Below are 14336 nucleotides of genomic sequence, written 5' to 3' on the forward strand. Positions count from 1 at the left end.
AAAATATTTTTCTTCTCATAATTTTAACACATCACAGACCAACTGTCTGGTCATGTAACAGGTCCTTATGTTTGAGATGAGGATCTTCACTGTACAAATGACATGTCAACAAAATATATAAATGCACCAATAATATGAAATCTATCTTTTGATAAAATTATCAACAACAGAGGTGTTAGTCAATATATAGGTTGTCCAAGAAAGAGTGCACACAATTATAACATTTTTATTGAGAAAATAAACAGAGCCAGGAGCATCCAGTCTTCACGGCATGAAACAGCAACTCACAACGTTTCCTGCAAGATAGAATGGAAGAGGTGCACGACCTGCAAGTTCGCCGGAATTAACGTCGATGGATTTCTTCCTTTAGGGGCACACAAATCACTTGTTTGCAAGATGTGAAAAACTGCATCATCCATTATGTTGAAATTTGAGCCAACACTTTCCAGTCTTTTGAATACCAGATTTATATTGTGCGAGTAACAAAGAGAGCTCAAAGTCGAAGTGCTGTTTCATGTGGTGAGAACCGTTCTGTTTATTTCCTCAATAAAAATGTTTAAAATGAGACCACTCATTCTCAGATTTCCTGCAAAAATGGCTCCAAGCTTACACACTAATCCAATAAATTATCACAGTTCATTGTTTCTAGTTAATAATGCAACACAAACACAAATAACCAGACTCTTGCTGAGTGCTACCAGTATACTGTCAGAGAATACATTTGAAGACAACTGGTGAACTGCATGATGCAGAAAAAATTAACTCTTAATGACTAATTCTTCATGACCGCAGTGTTCCACATACAGTGAACAGTATGTTTAATGCAGGACCCAAGGATCAGCAAGATTATTTGCACAGATGCTGGCAGGAATAACCCTCTTCAATGTGTGTATAAATGAATGGAAATCTTCTGCATGCCAAATAAAGCCTGTTTTATGGTTAACAAAAACAGTGCAGAATCTAGTCACTGTATATACTAACAGGAATAAAAACAACAATTTGAAATTGGATGTTTCTTCAAAACTAGACACATAATGGTAAAAACGATGTTTTTCAAAGGTTTGTAGAACTGTCACCATACCCAACAAAGATAATTAGCTGCAGTTTTATGACCTGTATATGCTACACAACTAACATTAAATGGCTCCAATGTCTTTCAGATTTCACAGATGCAGCACACAGCAGTGGTATGTCAAATCACATCTTTGTATATGGTGACACACATAAAATGTTAATGACTTCACATTTTAAGGTGTCTGTATATTAACCAAGAATCTAAAGCTTAAAGTTACCTGACTACATGATTTGGGTCCAGAAAAATTAAACATTTTCTAGGATAATTCATGCTAAAAACCATCCTTCTCACCCCTAATATTTGAACGATTAGTTGCTTGATTGGCTGGTTTAAAGTTGGTTCATCCCCAGATAATGTTCGGAACCATCAAGACATCAAATTATATTTAAAAACAAAAATTAAAAAACTTTAACCTAAAACTAATCTAACCTAATTTTTGTACCATAATAGCACGTTTTCTGTTTCAGACCATTAGTTATGTCACTATGAATTACTCACCAGAGCATTGCCGTGGACCATGTAAAGATGTGTCCTTCTCTTTACAACTCATTAGTGCGGTCATAAACAGCCTTGCCACGAATTTAAGGTCTTGTATGGGTAATGACCATAATTTTTTTCTTTCTTTGTCAAACATTGCTATTGAATTTCTAGCCCAAGATAACTTGTAAATATCATAAAGGGTATGAAAGAAATATCGGAAATATTCTTGCATTTAATGACCACATTTATCTGTTGTTGTTTTTGGGGGTTTATTTACTTTTACTAAGCCTATGAAACTATTTCAATTGAACTAACTCACCTAACCTGGATTTTCAGTTGTATTTACTTACTAGTAACACACACCATTTGAACTTACCACATGCAATTAGTCACCAAAGTGTAAAGATTTGTCCAGATTCGTTGAAAGCATCAGGAAGAAGCAGACATGCTTGATGAATATTAGGAAGTTTTAAGGTTAAGAATCCACAACTCCTAACTTTGTCTGTTAAAAAAAATGTATTCAAAAGGAAAGCCACCTTAAATGCAAATTAAATTAAAACACTGAAATTTCGTCATTATAATACAATTGCAGAACAGAAGGGTACAAAGAGATCTATGTTCCAATGCAACATTGTTGTTTAGATGCTGTGATAAAGCTCCTTGAAATCTTAGCTACTGAATAATACAGTAAAGCAACTACATGCACCGACCCCCATATCTCAAAGTATGAGCCTCAATAAAACTGCACTGGGCAAGAAAGGTAACTGGGATTCCATTCATGAAAACAGAAGGAATTCTTTTCACAGTATAAATCAGCCGGAGCATGAAGCTGATCACTCACTTCCATCCATTGCTGAGATAGGGTGGATTGAGTGTTACACCCCTTCTTCTAGGCAACATGGAGTTTTCCTCCGGGGGCTTCCCCAGTTTCTCTGTGGCATCCCAACAATTACTCCATTCACACACAGAAGAAGGCAATGGCAAACCACTTCTGGATCACCTGCCAAGAAGGTATATGAACAGGTCCCAGTCCGAGAAAAGGATGGAAGGATCCTGTTCATATGGACCTGTCATCAGACAGAACACTAAATAAAATAATTGGAATGGGTTACCAATGCCCATTGGGTAAAAAGAAAAATTTCATTGTCCCACTTAGGTTTTAGACAAAACAGTTCAGAATGTTGTCTTGGATAGAGTTTTGATTCTACAAATTAGTTTGTAGAGCTCTAATTGTACCAAAGGAAACATCACAGTACAAAATGTTATTTTAAGTATACAGAGGGATAAAAAAGTCCCAGAGTTTTAAACTCTGTGTACTAGAATGCTGATTGTTTCTTCCTACTGTAATCATCTTTTGGCAATATTCAACATTATTAGGTAAACAAGAAAAGCTGCACTGTTCAACACCTAGAATGTTTGCTGCAGGTTCAAGTCATGTCCTTCTGTTATTCTCTCTATGTGCATTTGACACAACTAGGCACATGAGAATTGTGCTTTTTGTTCTCGGCACTAGTGGAGGAGAACATTGATCTAATGTTAAAGCATTCTTCCCCGACTTTTTGGCTGGAAATAGTGATTTCTCAGATGCAACTCGTAGTCTCCAGCTCTTGACTGGTTAAGTGGATATATTAACAGGTAGTACTTTAAAAGTCCGTAATCTACAAAGATGCCTCATGCAAGATACCCTGACTACATAAATGTGAAGGAGGGTACTTTTATGTGAAAGTTTGTACATAAGAAGGTACTGTAAAAGTATATGAATGGAGGAAAAATTAAACTCATTTACAACATGAATGAATTAGCAAATGTAACAGAAAGCAGTTATGTAATTCTTCTGAAATATAACAATAGGATGTTTTCTAGGTCAGCATTTTATATAATATATGCAAATAATTACAAATAGCCACATAGTAGGGCTTCTCAATTGTATTCATTAAACATGATTGTGTTCTATTCCTAAAATAAAGCCAGGAAGTTCCTGTAAACACACGGCTGAAACGCCTTCATTGGTGACAACTGGAAGCATCAGTAAATCAAATGAGACAAATAAAACAGCTTATTAGAAGCACATTCTTTCTTTCACGTAAAAATGCCTAAACAGGATTTTAATGTTTCTGAAAATGTCTGTTATTTTGAATGCGTAACTGAGCTCTGTGCTGGCACTGGGACCCTGAAAAATTTCTGTTGTCACAGCCACTGATTCAAATGCCAAAGCTAGTCATTCATGTTGACTCGTTCCAAGTAAATTATGCCCCTGAGATGCCCTGAGAGGAATAAGTTGATAGGTCTAAAAAAACAGGCCACAGAGGCCACAAAATCAATTTGGTTCATCTCGTCCATCAGCATGTGTGATGAGAGTCCAAACGCTGCTTTAAGTTGCAGGTAAAATGAACAGGAGCTTCCCCATTCGTAAACCACAGTTTGTTACACTGTCAATGGCACAGCCAACAATATTAAATGTAATTCTGTTCAAATGTAAATAAGACACTCTAAGAGTTGAAACACCAACAAATAAAGTGATATGAGGACATCACCTGCTATTCCTGTCCAAATATTACTTTTAAACTGATGTTTCATCACTGAACCCTCTAACAAGGCAACTGTGACCATTTGATTATAAGAGCTTCATCTTGGCTTGATTTTAGGAGTCGAACACAATCCTTATATATAACACACACAAACTCTTTGTTGCCATTATGAAGACGCACTTAAGGCTCTCAAGGAGGGAACAATTGCAAAGGCCATGTTAAAGTTCGAGAAGCAGCAACACAGAGTCAGAACTCTTAGCTGTAAGAGACTGTAGACTGTACTGGAATTAGTGTAATTTGATTAAACTTTATTCATTTAATTATGATAAATGAACAGACACCAATTGTAATGACCATTCATTAGTACCATCAGCAAATCTGTCACTGCATTTTAGTATCTAATGACCAGAAAGTCTTCAGATCTTTCTAGAGGGAACTCATCATCGTCATATTAAGTTCTTGCATCCAGACCTTCAAGAAATATAAAACTGTAACACTTAAGTAAATTTAAAATGAATACAGAGAGATATTTACCATATACCAATATTAATATTCAAAATATCTGATCACTTAAAGCTTTAAAAAGTAATCTACAGTCATCTGCTGACAGAATGTTAATTCTGACCAGGAAGTGAGTAGTCAGGGACAGAGATTACTAGACCTATTGCCCTCTTAATTAAGTATATGGTGTATATTGTGTCAGCAAGCACTGTTTGCTTTTACGAACTTTATTATGACAAGTGTTCACAGTGCATTCATCTTTTGTATTAACTCACATGATCTTGAGTGTCAACTGCAGTTTCTTTTCAGTTGTTCAACCCATCCTGCCTCTGCCTCTGCCTCTCTGCATCTTCTCTTTGCTACTTAAGATTGGCGTGACTCTTGCCCCTTTTAACTTACTTCAACACCAAGAAATATATCTATTCCTTTTGAAGAATGATTCCCTTAATATTTTAGTTTTGTTTCCAGGATTTCCACCCTTTCTCGTTCTATTCCTGAGAAGGCCAAAACATGTGCCATGACGGAGGCAGTATGACCTCCGAAACGTTGGTTAACATCGACCAGACTACACAGCGCAACAACCCAGAAGACGGAAGTCTTCTTTATTATTACTCTTGTACGCTGCTACTTATAGTGGCAACGATATCAAATATTTCTCAAGTGGGCACAATGTATATTTTGTACTCCTTGGCCTTTGATTTAAGAATGATCATAATTTCCTGCAGTGGAGAACATGACCTCATTATGCTACTGAAAATTTTATTATTTGATGGTACCACACCATTGACCATGGAGTTGTTAACCCAACGTCCCTGAATTAGAAAATGAATAAACACACTAAATATTATTTAACAAACAGCATTTCATACATAGGAAGATAATATTAAAATCATCTCCTAACTGGTTCGAACACTCAGCAAGTACATCAAATATTGTAAGTTCTCCATCTGAATCTGTCATTGCACAATAAATTGTGAGTAAACACAAAATAGTCATGTATAATTTTTAGAAACCATCAGAAATAATAACTATCATTAGGACTACTAGAGCAGTTCTTAGCAAGTCAAAATGCCAATATATATGGCACAGTGTAGACTAATATTATAAACTTCAATTTAAATTACAGGCCGATTTTAGAGACAACAAAATTTCAGACCACTTATTTAAACATTGCCTATTATGCTTATGTTAATCCATTGATATTAGGTTATAATTCAAGGCCTTTTATTTCTGGTTGACAAGAATATTTTGGTTTGTATTGTTTTTTCTTTATGTCAATTAAGGGCATTTACAGAAGATTGAAGGAGTTTCATTATTTCATGCAACTTATTTGAAGAAAACCCTTGGTGCCACTTACGGTGGTTTTAGTGGATACATTTATTTATAATATTACCATAACAAATCAGCACTTCAGTACAGTTTATTTCCATCAACCCTAGCCAATAATCTGGTGATTTTCTCCACTTAATGAACATTTGTGCGATGCAGTTTTCAATATATTGTATGCACAAACCCTGTGTAAATGAATTAATATACAATGGACGCCACTCAAGCAATGTGTTGAATCTGGTTCACCTTACATGTTTTTGCAGTCAGAGTATATGTACATATTGTTCTGTTACGTTGTAAAAGGTTTTTTACCTCATATATATCTCCATTGTTTTTATTTTTCTTTGTATGTGTGTGTTCATACAGAGAATGTCCTTCAGTGGACATAATTAGTTCTATCTGAATCTGAGATAATCCGTTAAAGTTTGAGTCTTTGCTGAAAAAGGTAATGTATTTTTACAGCTGCACAGTTTTTGGTTATGCATACTACACTGTGCCTCTTTAAAAATTTTGTTCAAATTTGAGTCATAGATTTTATTGTAATAGTCCTTGTTATTTCAGATCTGAACCTGGTCGATTGGAGTCCGAACAACATTCTGGCAGTTGCTCTTAACACCAGTGTGTATCTGTGGAATGTTGGTAATGGTGCTACTCAGAAGTTGCTCAGTCTGGAAGGGAGTGATTTTGTATGTTCTGTGAATTGGATGCAAGAAGGAGATTGTCTTGCTGTGGGAACAAGTATGGGAGTTATACATGTTTGTTATGTTACCCAAAAAGTATATATTTATCCACTAACAGAATTAGCTGCGTGTAAATTGCCTGCTCTTGAAAGATGTTACCTTCAAGTTAAGTGGGAGGTGTGGATGAAACACCTGTATTCTTTGATATGACTACCAATGTGACAATATTGACGTTAAACATTCAAAATAGTGGTGGCTATGGACTAACTTAGAATAAGAAAAAGAAGAAGTTCTGCTCTCATTTCATGACATTTGAATGAATATTTTTGGGTTCTCATTGTTTTGTAATTTTAGAATACTCAAAATGATTAATTGAATTGTTTTGCTTTCAAAGTTGTGGGATTGCAGCAATATGAAGCGAGTACGTATCATGGGCGGTCACTCTGCACGTGTCAGCTCTCTGTCGTGGAATTCCTACATTCTGAGCAGTGGTTCTGCTAGTGGTCAGATCATTCACGATGATGTTCGACTTAGAGATCACAGTGTGGCTGTGTTTTCTTCTCATACACAAGAGGTGAGAAACCGTGCATAGCGAACTCCCGGAGGATGGAGACAATAGTTTGTGCTAACTATGCAGAATCCATTGGCATGTTTACAGACAGATTCATTCCCACAACTAAATGAAGGTCTACTATCCATCATTTAATCACTTCTGCTGACAAACTACAAACATTACGTAGGCCAGTTTTAACAGTACCCTGGTCTGCTATCCCTCCCCACCACACCAAAGGTCATGCCATAACTTACGCTGTTAACTGCAGGGACCTAAGTTTCTGTACAGGGTAGTGATATATTCATGGCAGGAACAGATTATAGTTTTGGGAAGGAACACTGGCGCTACGAATGTTTCAGATAAGTGTTACTAAAATGCTATGTCACGTTGACAAATGTGCATTTTCCCCCTCACATCCCTCTTTAACCTCTGCTTTTAGATTAAAATATTCACATGCATGCAGTCTCTTGAGAAAACTCCCACGTTCATAACGTCATTTATATTGGATGTGTTATTGATAACTTCACTGTTTTCAGGTTTGTGGACTAAAGTGGTCTCCAGATGGCAGATACCTAGCCAGTGGTGGAAATGACAATATGCTGTACATTAGGCCAGTTGTTGCAGGACGAGCTTACTCACACTCCCAACCTTTATACTCTCTCAGGTAAGTGGATACTTGATGATGTAGTTTCGTATTTGTGATATGAGTGGACGTCGTACTCTATCATATAAACTCCATGAAAATAATAAAATGCGATTGTAGACATATATTGTATCTTGAAACTGTTCCAGTATTGGTAACTTGATTGTATTTTAGTCCAACATTCTTGGGCTGTCAGTCATATCAGTTGATTAAAAGTCACCATTGTTTCAGGGACCTTCTCCTTCTCCATGATCATTGCTCTAGACACACAAATGATTTTCACAAGGGAATGACAAACACGTTTTCAGTTTAGTAGAATTGCACTGCAAAAATTGTGACATTCCATTCCAATAGAGAGATGCTTATTTTCCTGCTGTGTTGTAATTTCCAGTGTTTGTTTGTAGTGCACATCAAGCAGCTGTGAAGGCATTGGCAAGCGGTGGTGGAACAGGAGACAGATGCATTCGCTTTTGGAACTGCAATACTGGTTGTTGTTTCAACACCATCGACACTAAGTCTCAGGTAAGGCCTGGATATTTACTGTATTTAAGACCCCTTGACTGCCATGACTATAGAAAGTACATAACTGCTTAGGCTGATGCACTATTAAGTTTGGAAGGTACAGTAGCACATCTATAGTTATTAAGTGAATAATTATTGTTTTATTTAAAAATCTGGGCAGCCATGTTAGTGTTGTGTCAAAAACCAGCATTTCAGAGACACTGATAATGGAGACGGAGCTAGTCTCTGAAACGTTGATTTTTCACTCCACATTGACATGTCTGGTCATTTGAGAAGATTTTATAACAAATAAGTAACGTGACTTGTGTTTGTCAATTTACAAACATCTCAAATGTGTGGACTGTTGCCTAACTACTGCATGATTATCTTGTTGAAGCTTGTAATAAAATGGCCATTACCTTCATATTCAACTACTGTCTTCTGTTTGTTAGACATTATTACCACTAAGGGAAGGTTTATGAATGAAAAATCTTTATGTGTGTGTTAAACATTTTTTCATCCTCTTACTTCATAATTGTCTTGAATTTTTAAATCTGTCAGTCATTTGTCTCCTTGGACTGGGTTATTTAGTTGATTTTGTTACTTCCTTGAATCCACTGAAATATTTACACTGTAAAAAATTTCTTACAGGTATGCAGTCTTCAGTGGTCAGCTACATACAGAGAACTCATCTCAGGTCATGGTTACGCAAATAATCAACTAATTATCTGGAAATATCCATCAATGACAAAGGTAAATGATCATAATTTTAGTGAGATGAAATGTTAATAGAGAAGGGATTGAAAATGAATTGGTTATTTCTGAAAGGTTTGTGTTGGGAGATGTCTACGAAAGTTCACTCAGGATATTTTCATGTATTTTAAAATTATACATATATAATTGTTTAGTTGGAAGATAAATTTATTTCACACTTATTTTTCAGCATCCTGTGGCTGAGATTTAATTCTTGTAGAACAGGCTTGTGTTAACAGCCACTTTTGTATATTATTGTCTGACTTAGTGTTTAGCACCAAAAACATGATGATGATTAACAAATATTTTGTAACCAAAAGTCTTCTTCCCCCACTCTCTATTTGCTTCATCTTAAATCATGAGTCAGTATACGTATTTATGCCGCAGTACATGGCACCAACATGAGAACCTGAAATCTCAGAAAACGTTTTTCCAATACTGTCACGGCAAACTTTGTAATTTATGTTTATTTTGATATTGTTCCCATCACCTTTACTCTGCCGTGCTTGAGGGAATGAAAGAAGAAAATGGGGTGGTTTTCCTGGGCTCTCAATTTGGTCTCAACCCACACCTCCTATGCTTCTTCCTCTTGACCTTCCTTCTCTCTCTGTTGTGTTTTTTAACCTGTCATTCCCATCTTTATCACAGCCTCCATTGTGAACATTTTCCTTTCACTTTCATGTTCAAAGCCTTCTTTGGGATTTGTCTATTATTCATTCTTAATAAACCATTGCCCATACCATCTCATTCTGTTCTTTGTTAGTTTTTCTTCCATGGCATTTAACTTAGATTCTCTTTCATTTTTTTAAATTTTTTATCCTATCTCTTTTAGTATTTCAGTCTTTGCTTCTTCAAAATTGCATCTCTGCTGCCATTAATCTAGTAGTTCAGGATTTTACTATTTAACATAAGAATTATGATCCTTAAATTTGGATTGAAACTCTTTTATTTTCATCATTGCACTGGGTAAATATTTTAAATTTGTACAGGAACCACAGACATTAATAACTTCTGTGGTCCCCGTACAAATTTATAAAGTATTTCCATAAAATATTTTTCATCTAAATGTCAGACAGGATCTTGTCGTCCAAACAAAACACTAACACAACACGAATACCAGTACCACCTTCTGCGGGCAGAGTCAGTTTGTATTTTTACTGCAAGAGTTTATTGCCAAACCCCAAAGCTGGAGAACTGGTCCTTGCACAATTTTATCAGTAAAATGAGAGCATTGATTAAGTTAATTAAATCAAGTCTTGAATTAATTTCATGTTGCTGAATTAACTGGACACACAGCACGGGTATTGCAACTGGCTGTCTCCAGATGGAAGCACAGTGTCGTCTGCTGGTGGAGATGAAACTTTTAGATTGTGGAAATGTTTTGCTCCTCATCCTATCAAGAAGAAGAAAGAGATAAGAGACTCTAAGGCTGCTCCGAGCATGTTTAAGGGAATTCGATGATGAAATTTGGTCACACAAATTATAATGTATCTATTGAAATATTCAATTCTTCAATTCTAGCAGAATAATGTAGAAAAATTTATGGGCATCAGTTTAGGCTGTAGCTAAGCTTTCCTTGTGTTCAAAAATTGTTATAATGCGGAAAGGTTGAGAATTTCTCTTCTTTGAGAATGCATGAGTGATGAAGTACTTGACTTAAGATATGTGTCAATTCTGGGCTTTTGTGAATGTGGTAATGAACATTGCCTGAGGTTTCATAACATCACAGAGTTATGTGAACAGCTGAATAAAAAAATGTAGTTTGTTAGACAGGACTTGCCATAAAATATTGAAATTTGTGTTCAATCTCTGAGTGAAATAAGTCAGACTGTATTCTGGTATCATTAATACCAAATGTTATTTTTCTTTCTTGTAGGACAGAACATGAAAAAACTCTAAGGCAACTAGAGTACCATTTTTTATCCATCATAAAGAACACAAAAAAATGGTTCTTTCCTGAATTTGGCTTCACTAGTGTTGGTGCATTAGCTGTACCATTACTTTATATTCATACTTTGTTCTTTGTTATATTACATTTGATACACTTCTGTAATGTCCCTGTCCTAGACATCTATTTATTTCTTCTGTAAATATGATGTAGAGTGAGACTTTACTGGTACAAACTATGGAAGAGCACATGCTAATGAATGCCATTTGGCAAGACAGCTTCAGATTTTCTCCTTGCCACTACATCCGGACTGGCCACCGTAGTCTTTTATGTAGTGGGAACTGGGAACTCTTTCCCCAAGGATTGAAGTGGCCAGAGTGTGAAGCTGTTCACTTGTATCCATTTAGTGTTCATGTGCCTTACTTCCATGTTTACACATATTCAAGGCAAGGGAACAACTTTATATTTTGCTTCTACATATTAATGTAAAGTTTTGTTTTCTTGGCGGCAGTATTAATTATCGGTTTGGGGGGGGTGTATTAAGACTTGGTTTTACCTACTGAATGTAAATATTTTTATATATCGCAGAGAGCTAATTTTTTCCCTATTTTACAATTTAATACAGTGCCAGGAACCATTCTAAACCCAGCTGCTGAGAAATTGGATGTGATTAGCACGAGGCTGGAGGCCCGCCAGCCTCGTGTTAAAGGGTAAGGTAATAAAACATCGAGTAATAGTCAGGACATTACAAAGAAGTCATCAGATGTGTCAAGCAGAGTCCATGATTGTAAAGAAGAAACCAGTTCATTTGTTAGTGCAGAGGAAGGAAGACAGAAATCCAAATTACAAAATGAGAAATGGACAGTAAACTGAATTGTATGTTCCTCTAAAACTTTGGTAAACTACAATCCTGTTTCTACTGTACCGTCAATAAACTCCAGCATTAAAGTAAATGCTTCATAGATTCCCTTGTTCACTAATCGAGCTACAAGTACGAAAATAATATTGCAGCTATTTGATCCTTAACTTCGTTCCTGGTACTAATACTAACACTGCAAAAGGGAATGAATTTTCTTTTCTGTATTTCATCCATTCCTTACGTTTACGGAATTAGAAATTTTAAGAGCATCAAGCCCATTGGGTAACACAGATGGAGTGTGAAGCATTGAAGTTACGAGAAATACACACATCTAGAAAGTTCTAATTGTGTAATCTTGAAGGTAAGATACCACTTGTGTAACATAGGTGTAAAAGGAAGGATAATATTAAAATGTTTTTGAGGAACTACAGTATGTGGGAAGGGTTCAACTACCGACTTTTGTGAATAAGTTAATGAACTTTATTGTAAATATCCAAGAACATTTTCAAACTAATTCTGCTATACACCGTGTCAACACAAGGAACAAAAATAAGCTTCATAGACCAATTGCTAACCTCTCATGTTTTCAGCAGAGTGCATATTATGCAGGATCAAAATTTTCAACAGTCTACCATCAAATCACACAAATCTTGTAAATAAAAAGGCACAATTTAAACTAGCATTAAAAAAAATTACTTAATTACACACTCCTTTTACTCTGTCGATGAATTTCTAATGTTCACAATAAAATGCACTGGAGGAATGTAAGCTGAGAAAATTGTGGCAGATACTCATTCCGGGATGAAAGCATCAGTACATGTGTACTAAATAATCGTGATGCATCCAGATTATGATTGTGTTGACATGACTTTTCATTATGGTCTATGACTAAAATAAAGTTGCTACAAGTGCATGTACTGTTTCTTTGCAAGACCTTATTCCAAGTGAAGATGAAGATGAAGATGAGGAATCAGAAAAGTCTGAAATAGAAGCCCCTAAGTCTTTATCAGAGAAGCAGAAAAGAAGGTTGGTTAAGTAAGTGTATCATGACTTGTATAGTGTTTTTCTTTGGAGTTGTATGAATGTGCTAGCATTTAATCATACAGTGAAAGCAGTTTCTTCAGTTATGCTCTTCTGTATCTTTACATGGAGGCTATACTAATGTGCAATTACTGAAACGTTCCTTTAGCCCTAATAAGACTCATAAGTGTTTTATTGCATTCATGTTTTCTTGTGCAAATTCATAGAAGTCTTTGGCTGTCAGTATTTGCTTGTCATTAGGACATTGAGGGCTTTCTCCAGCTGCCTGTAATTATGCTGTGCCACCTACTGGGATAGCTGAGTTAGTATAGTGACTAGCTGTGAGCTGGACAACTAGGGTTTGATCCCCGACCGGGGCAGAGGATTTTTCCTCTAGCCTCTGCGTCCATACCGTCTCTGGGGCCCACCCAGCCTCCTATCCGTTGGGTACCTGAGTCCTTTCCTTGAGTTAAAGAGTGACCAGGGCATGATGCTGACTACTCACCATCATCTAGTGCTGAGGTCAAGAATGATTACGCGCTCTACCCTGTCTCCCCCCAAATGACCTAGATGGGTGTAGCAGGACTGCTTTTCACGTACAGCATCACAAGGACTTTTGCCTTGATTGACAGCAAAGACTTACCACTCTGCAGCAATTCCAACTTTGTTATGATTTACACGTTAGGTAACATTTTTATTTTTAGTGTACTGTGATGCAACTGCATATTTTAAGTACAATATCTTTCTCATTTTGCTATCCTGTGTCTTGACATAATAAATCTTCCGCAAAGCATAAAATGTGCTTGTTATGTTCAGTCCTTCTTACCATTATACAGGCAGTTACTCATCACTCCCAAGGCAACATCATCATAATGTCAAATTGGGCCATGCACTGTTAATTGTGTAATTAAATGCCTCATTTTCCGAATTTTTCAAATATATTAAAAAGCACACTTTGCAAATCTGTATTAAGAATTTAACCTTTTTACAAACAATTGAACTATTTATCTAGAATATAAACAATTAAACTAAAAACAATTTAATTAAAAGCAATTTAATTAAAAACACTGTTTAACTAATACAATTAAACTAAAACAATTTAACTTTTTTACTAAAACATTATAAAATATTTAACTAAAATATGAACAATTAAACTAAAAACAATTCAATTAAAAGCAATTTAATTAAAAACACTGTTTAACTAATACAATTTAACCTTTTTACAAACAATTGAACTATTTGTCTAGAATATAAACAATTAAACTAAAAACAATTTAATTAAAAGCAATTTAATTAAAAACACTGTTTAACTAATACAATTTAACTTTATTACTAAAACAATTAAACTAAAACAATTTAACTTTTTTACTAAAACATTATAAAATATTTAACTAAAATATGAACAATTAAACTAAAAACAATTCAATTAAAAACAGTTTAACTAATACAATTTAACTTTTTTTTACAAACAATTGAACTATTTATCTAGAATATAAACAATTAAACTAAAAACAATTTAATTAAAA

The 14336-nt window shown here is 35.3% G+C and overlaps 2 protein-coding genes across 4 annotated transcripts; both read left to right on the forward strand.

Annotated features, from left to right (window-relative positions):
• Window positions 1–1114: 1114 nt before the first annotated feature.
• Window positions 1115–6803, forward strand: LOC110838523 (cell division cycle protein 20 homolog). Its single transcript, XM_087339941.1, has 3 exons — window positions 1115–1187; window positions 1543–1672; window positions 6475–6803. Exons 1-3 carry the CDS (start codon window positions 1170–1172, stop codon window positions 6801–6803), a joined length of 477 nt encoding a protein of 158 aa, XP_087196067.1. The 5' UTR covers window positions 1115–1169.
• LOC147871328 (cell division cycle protein 20 homolog) lies at window positions 2727–12703 on the forward strand. Of its 3 annotated transcripts, XM_087339939.1 has the most exons (6): window positions 6525–6651; window positions 6988–7167; window positions 7683–7810; window positions 8194–8311; window positions 8942–9043; window positions 10340–12703. In XM_087339939.1, exons 2-6 carry the CDS (start codon window positions 7006–7008, stop codon window positions 10502–10504), a joined length of 675 nt encoding a protein of 224 aa, XP_087196065.1. In that variant the 5' UTR covers window positions 6525–6651; window positions 6988–7005; the 3' UTR covers window positions 10505–12703. The 3 variants fall into 3 exon arrangements, with proteins under 3 accessions (XP_087196066.1, XP_087196065.1, XP_087196064.1); XM_087339940.1 differs by having other exon boundaries at window positions 2727–7167; window positions 11557–12703; XM_087339938.1 differs by lacking the exon at window positions 6525–6651 and having other exon boundaries at window positions 6864–7167.
• The last annotated feature ends 1633 nt before the right edge of the window (window positions 12704–14336 follow it).

Source organism: Zootermopsis nevadensis, unplaced genomic scaffold (assembly GCF_977971745.1).
Source record: "Zootermopsis nevadensis isolate Lab colony 2312 unplaced genomic scaffold, Znev_1.0 Znev_ptg000058l, whole genome shotgun sequence".
NCBI lineage: Eukaryota > Metazoa > Arthropoda > Insecta > Blattodea > Termopsidae > Zootermopsis > Zootermopsis nevadensis.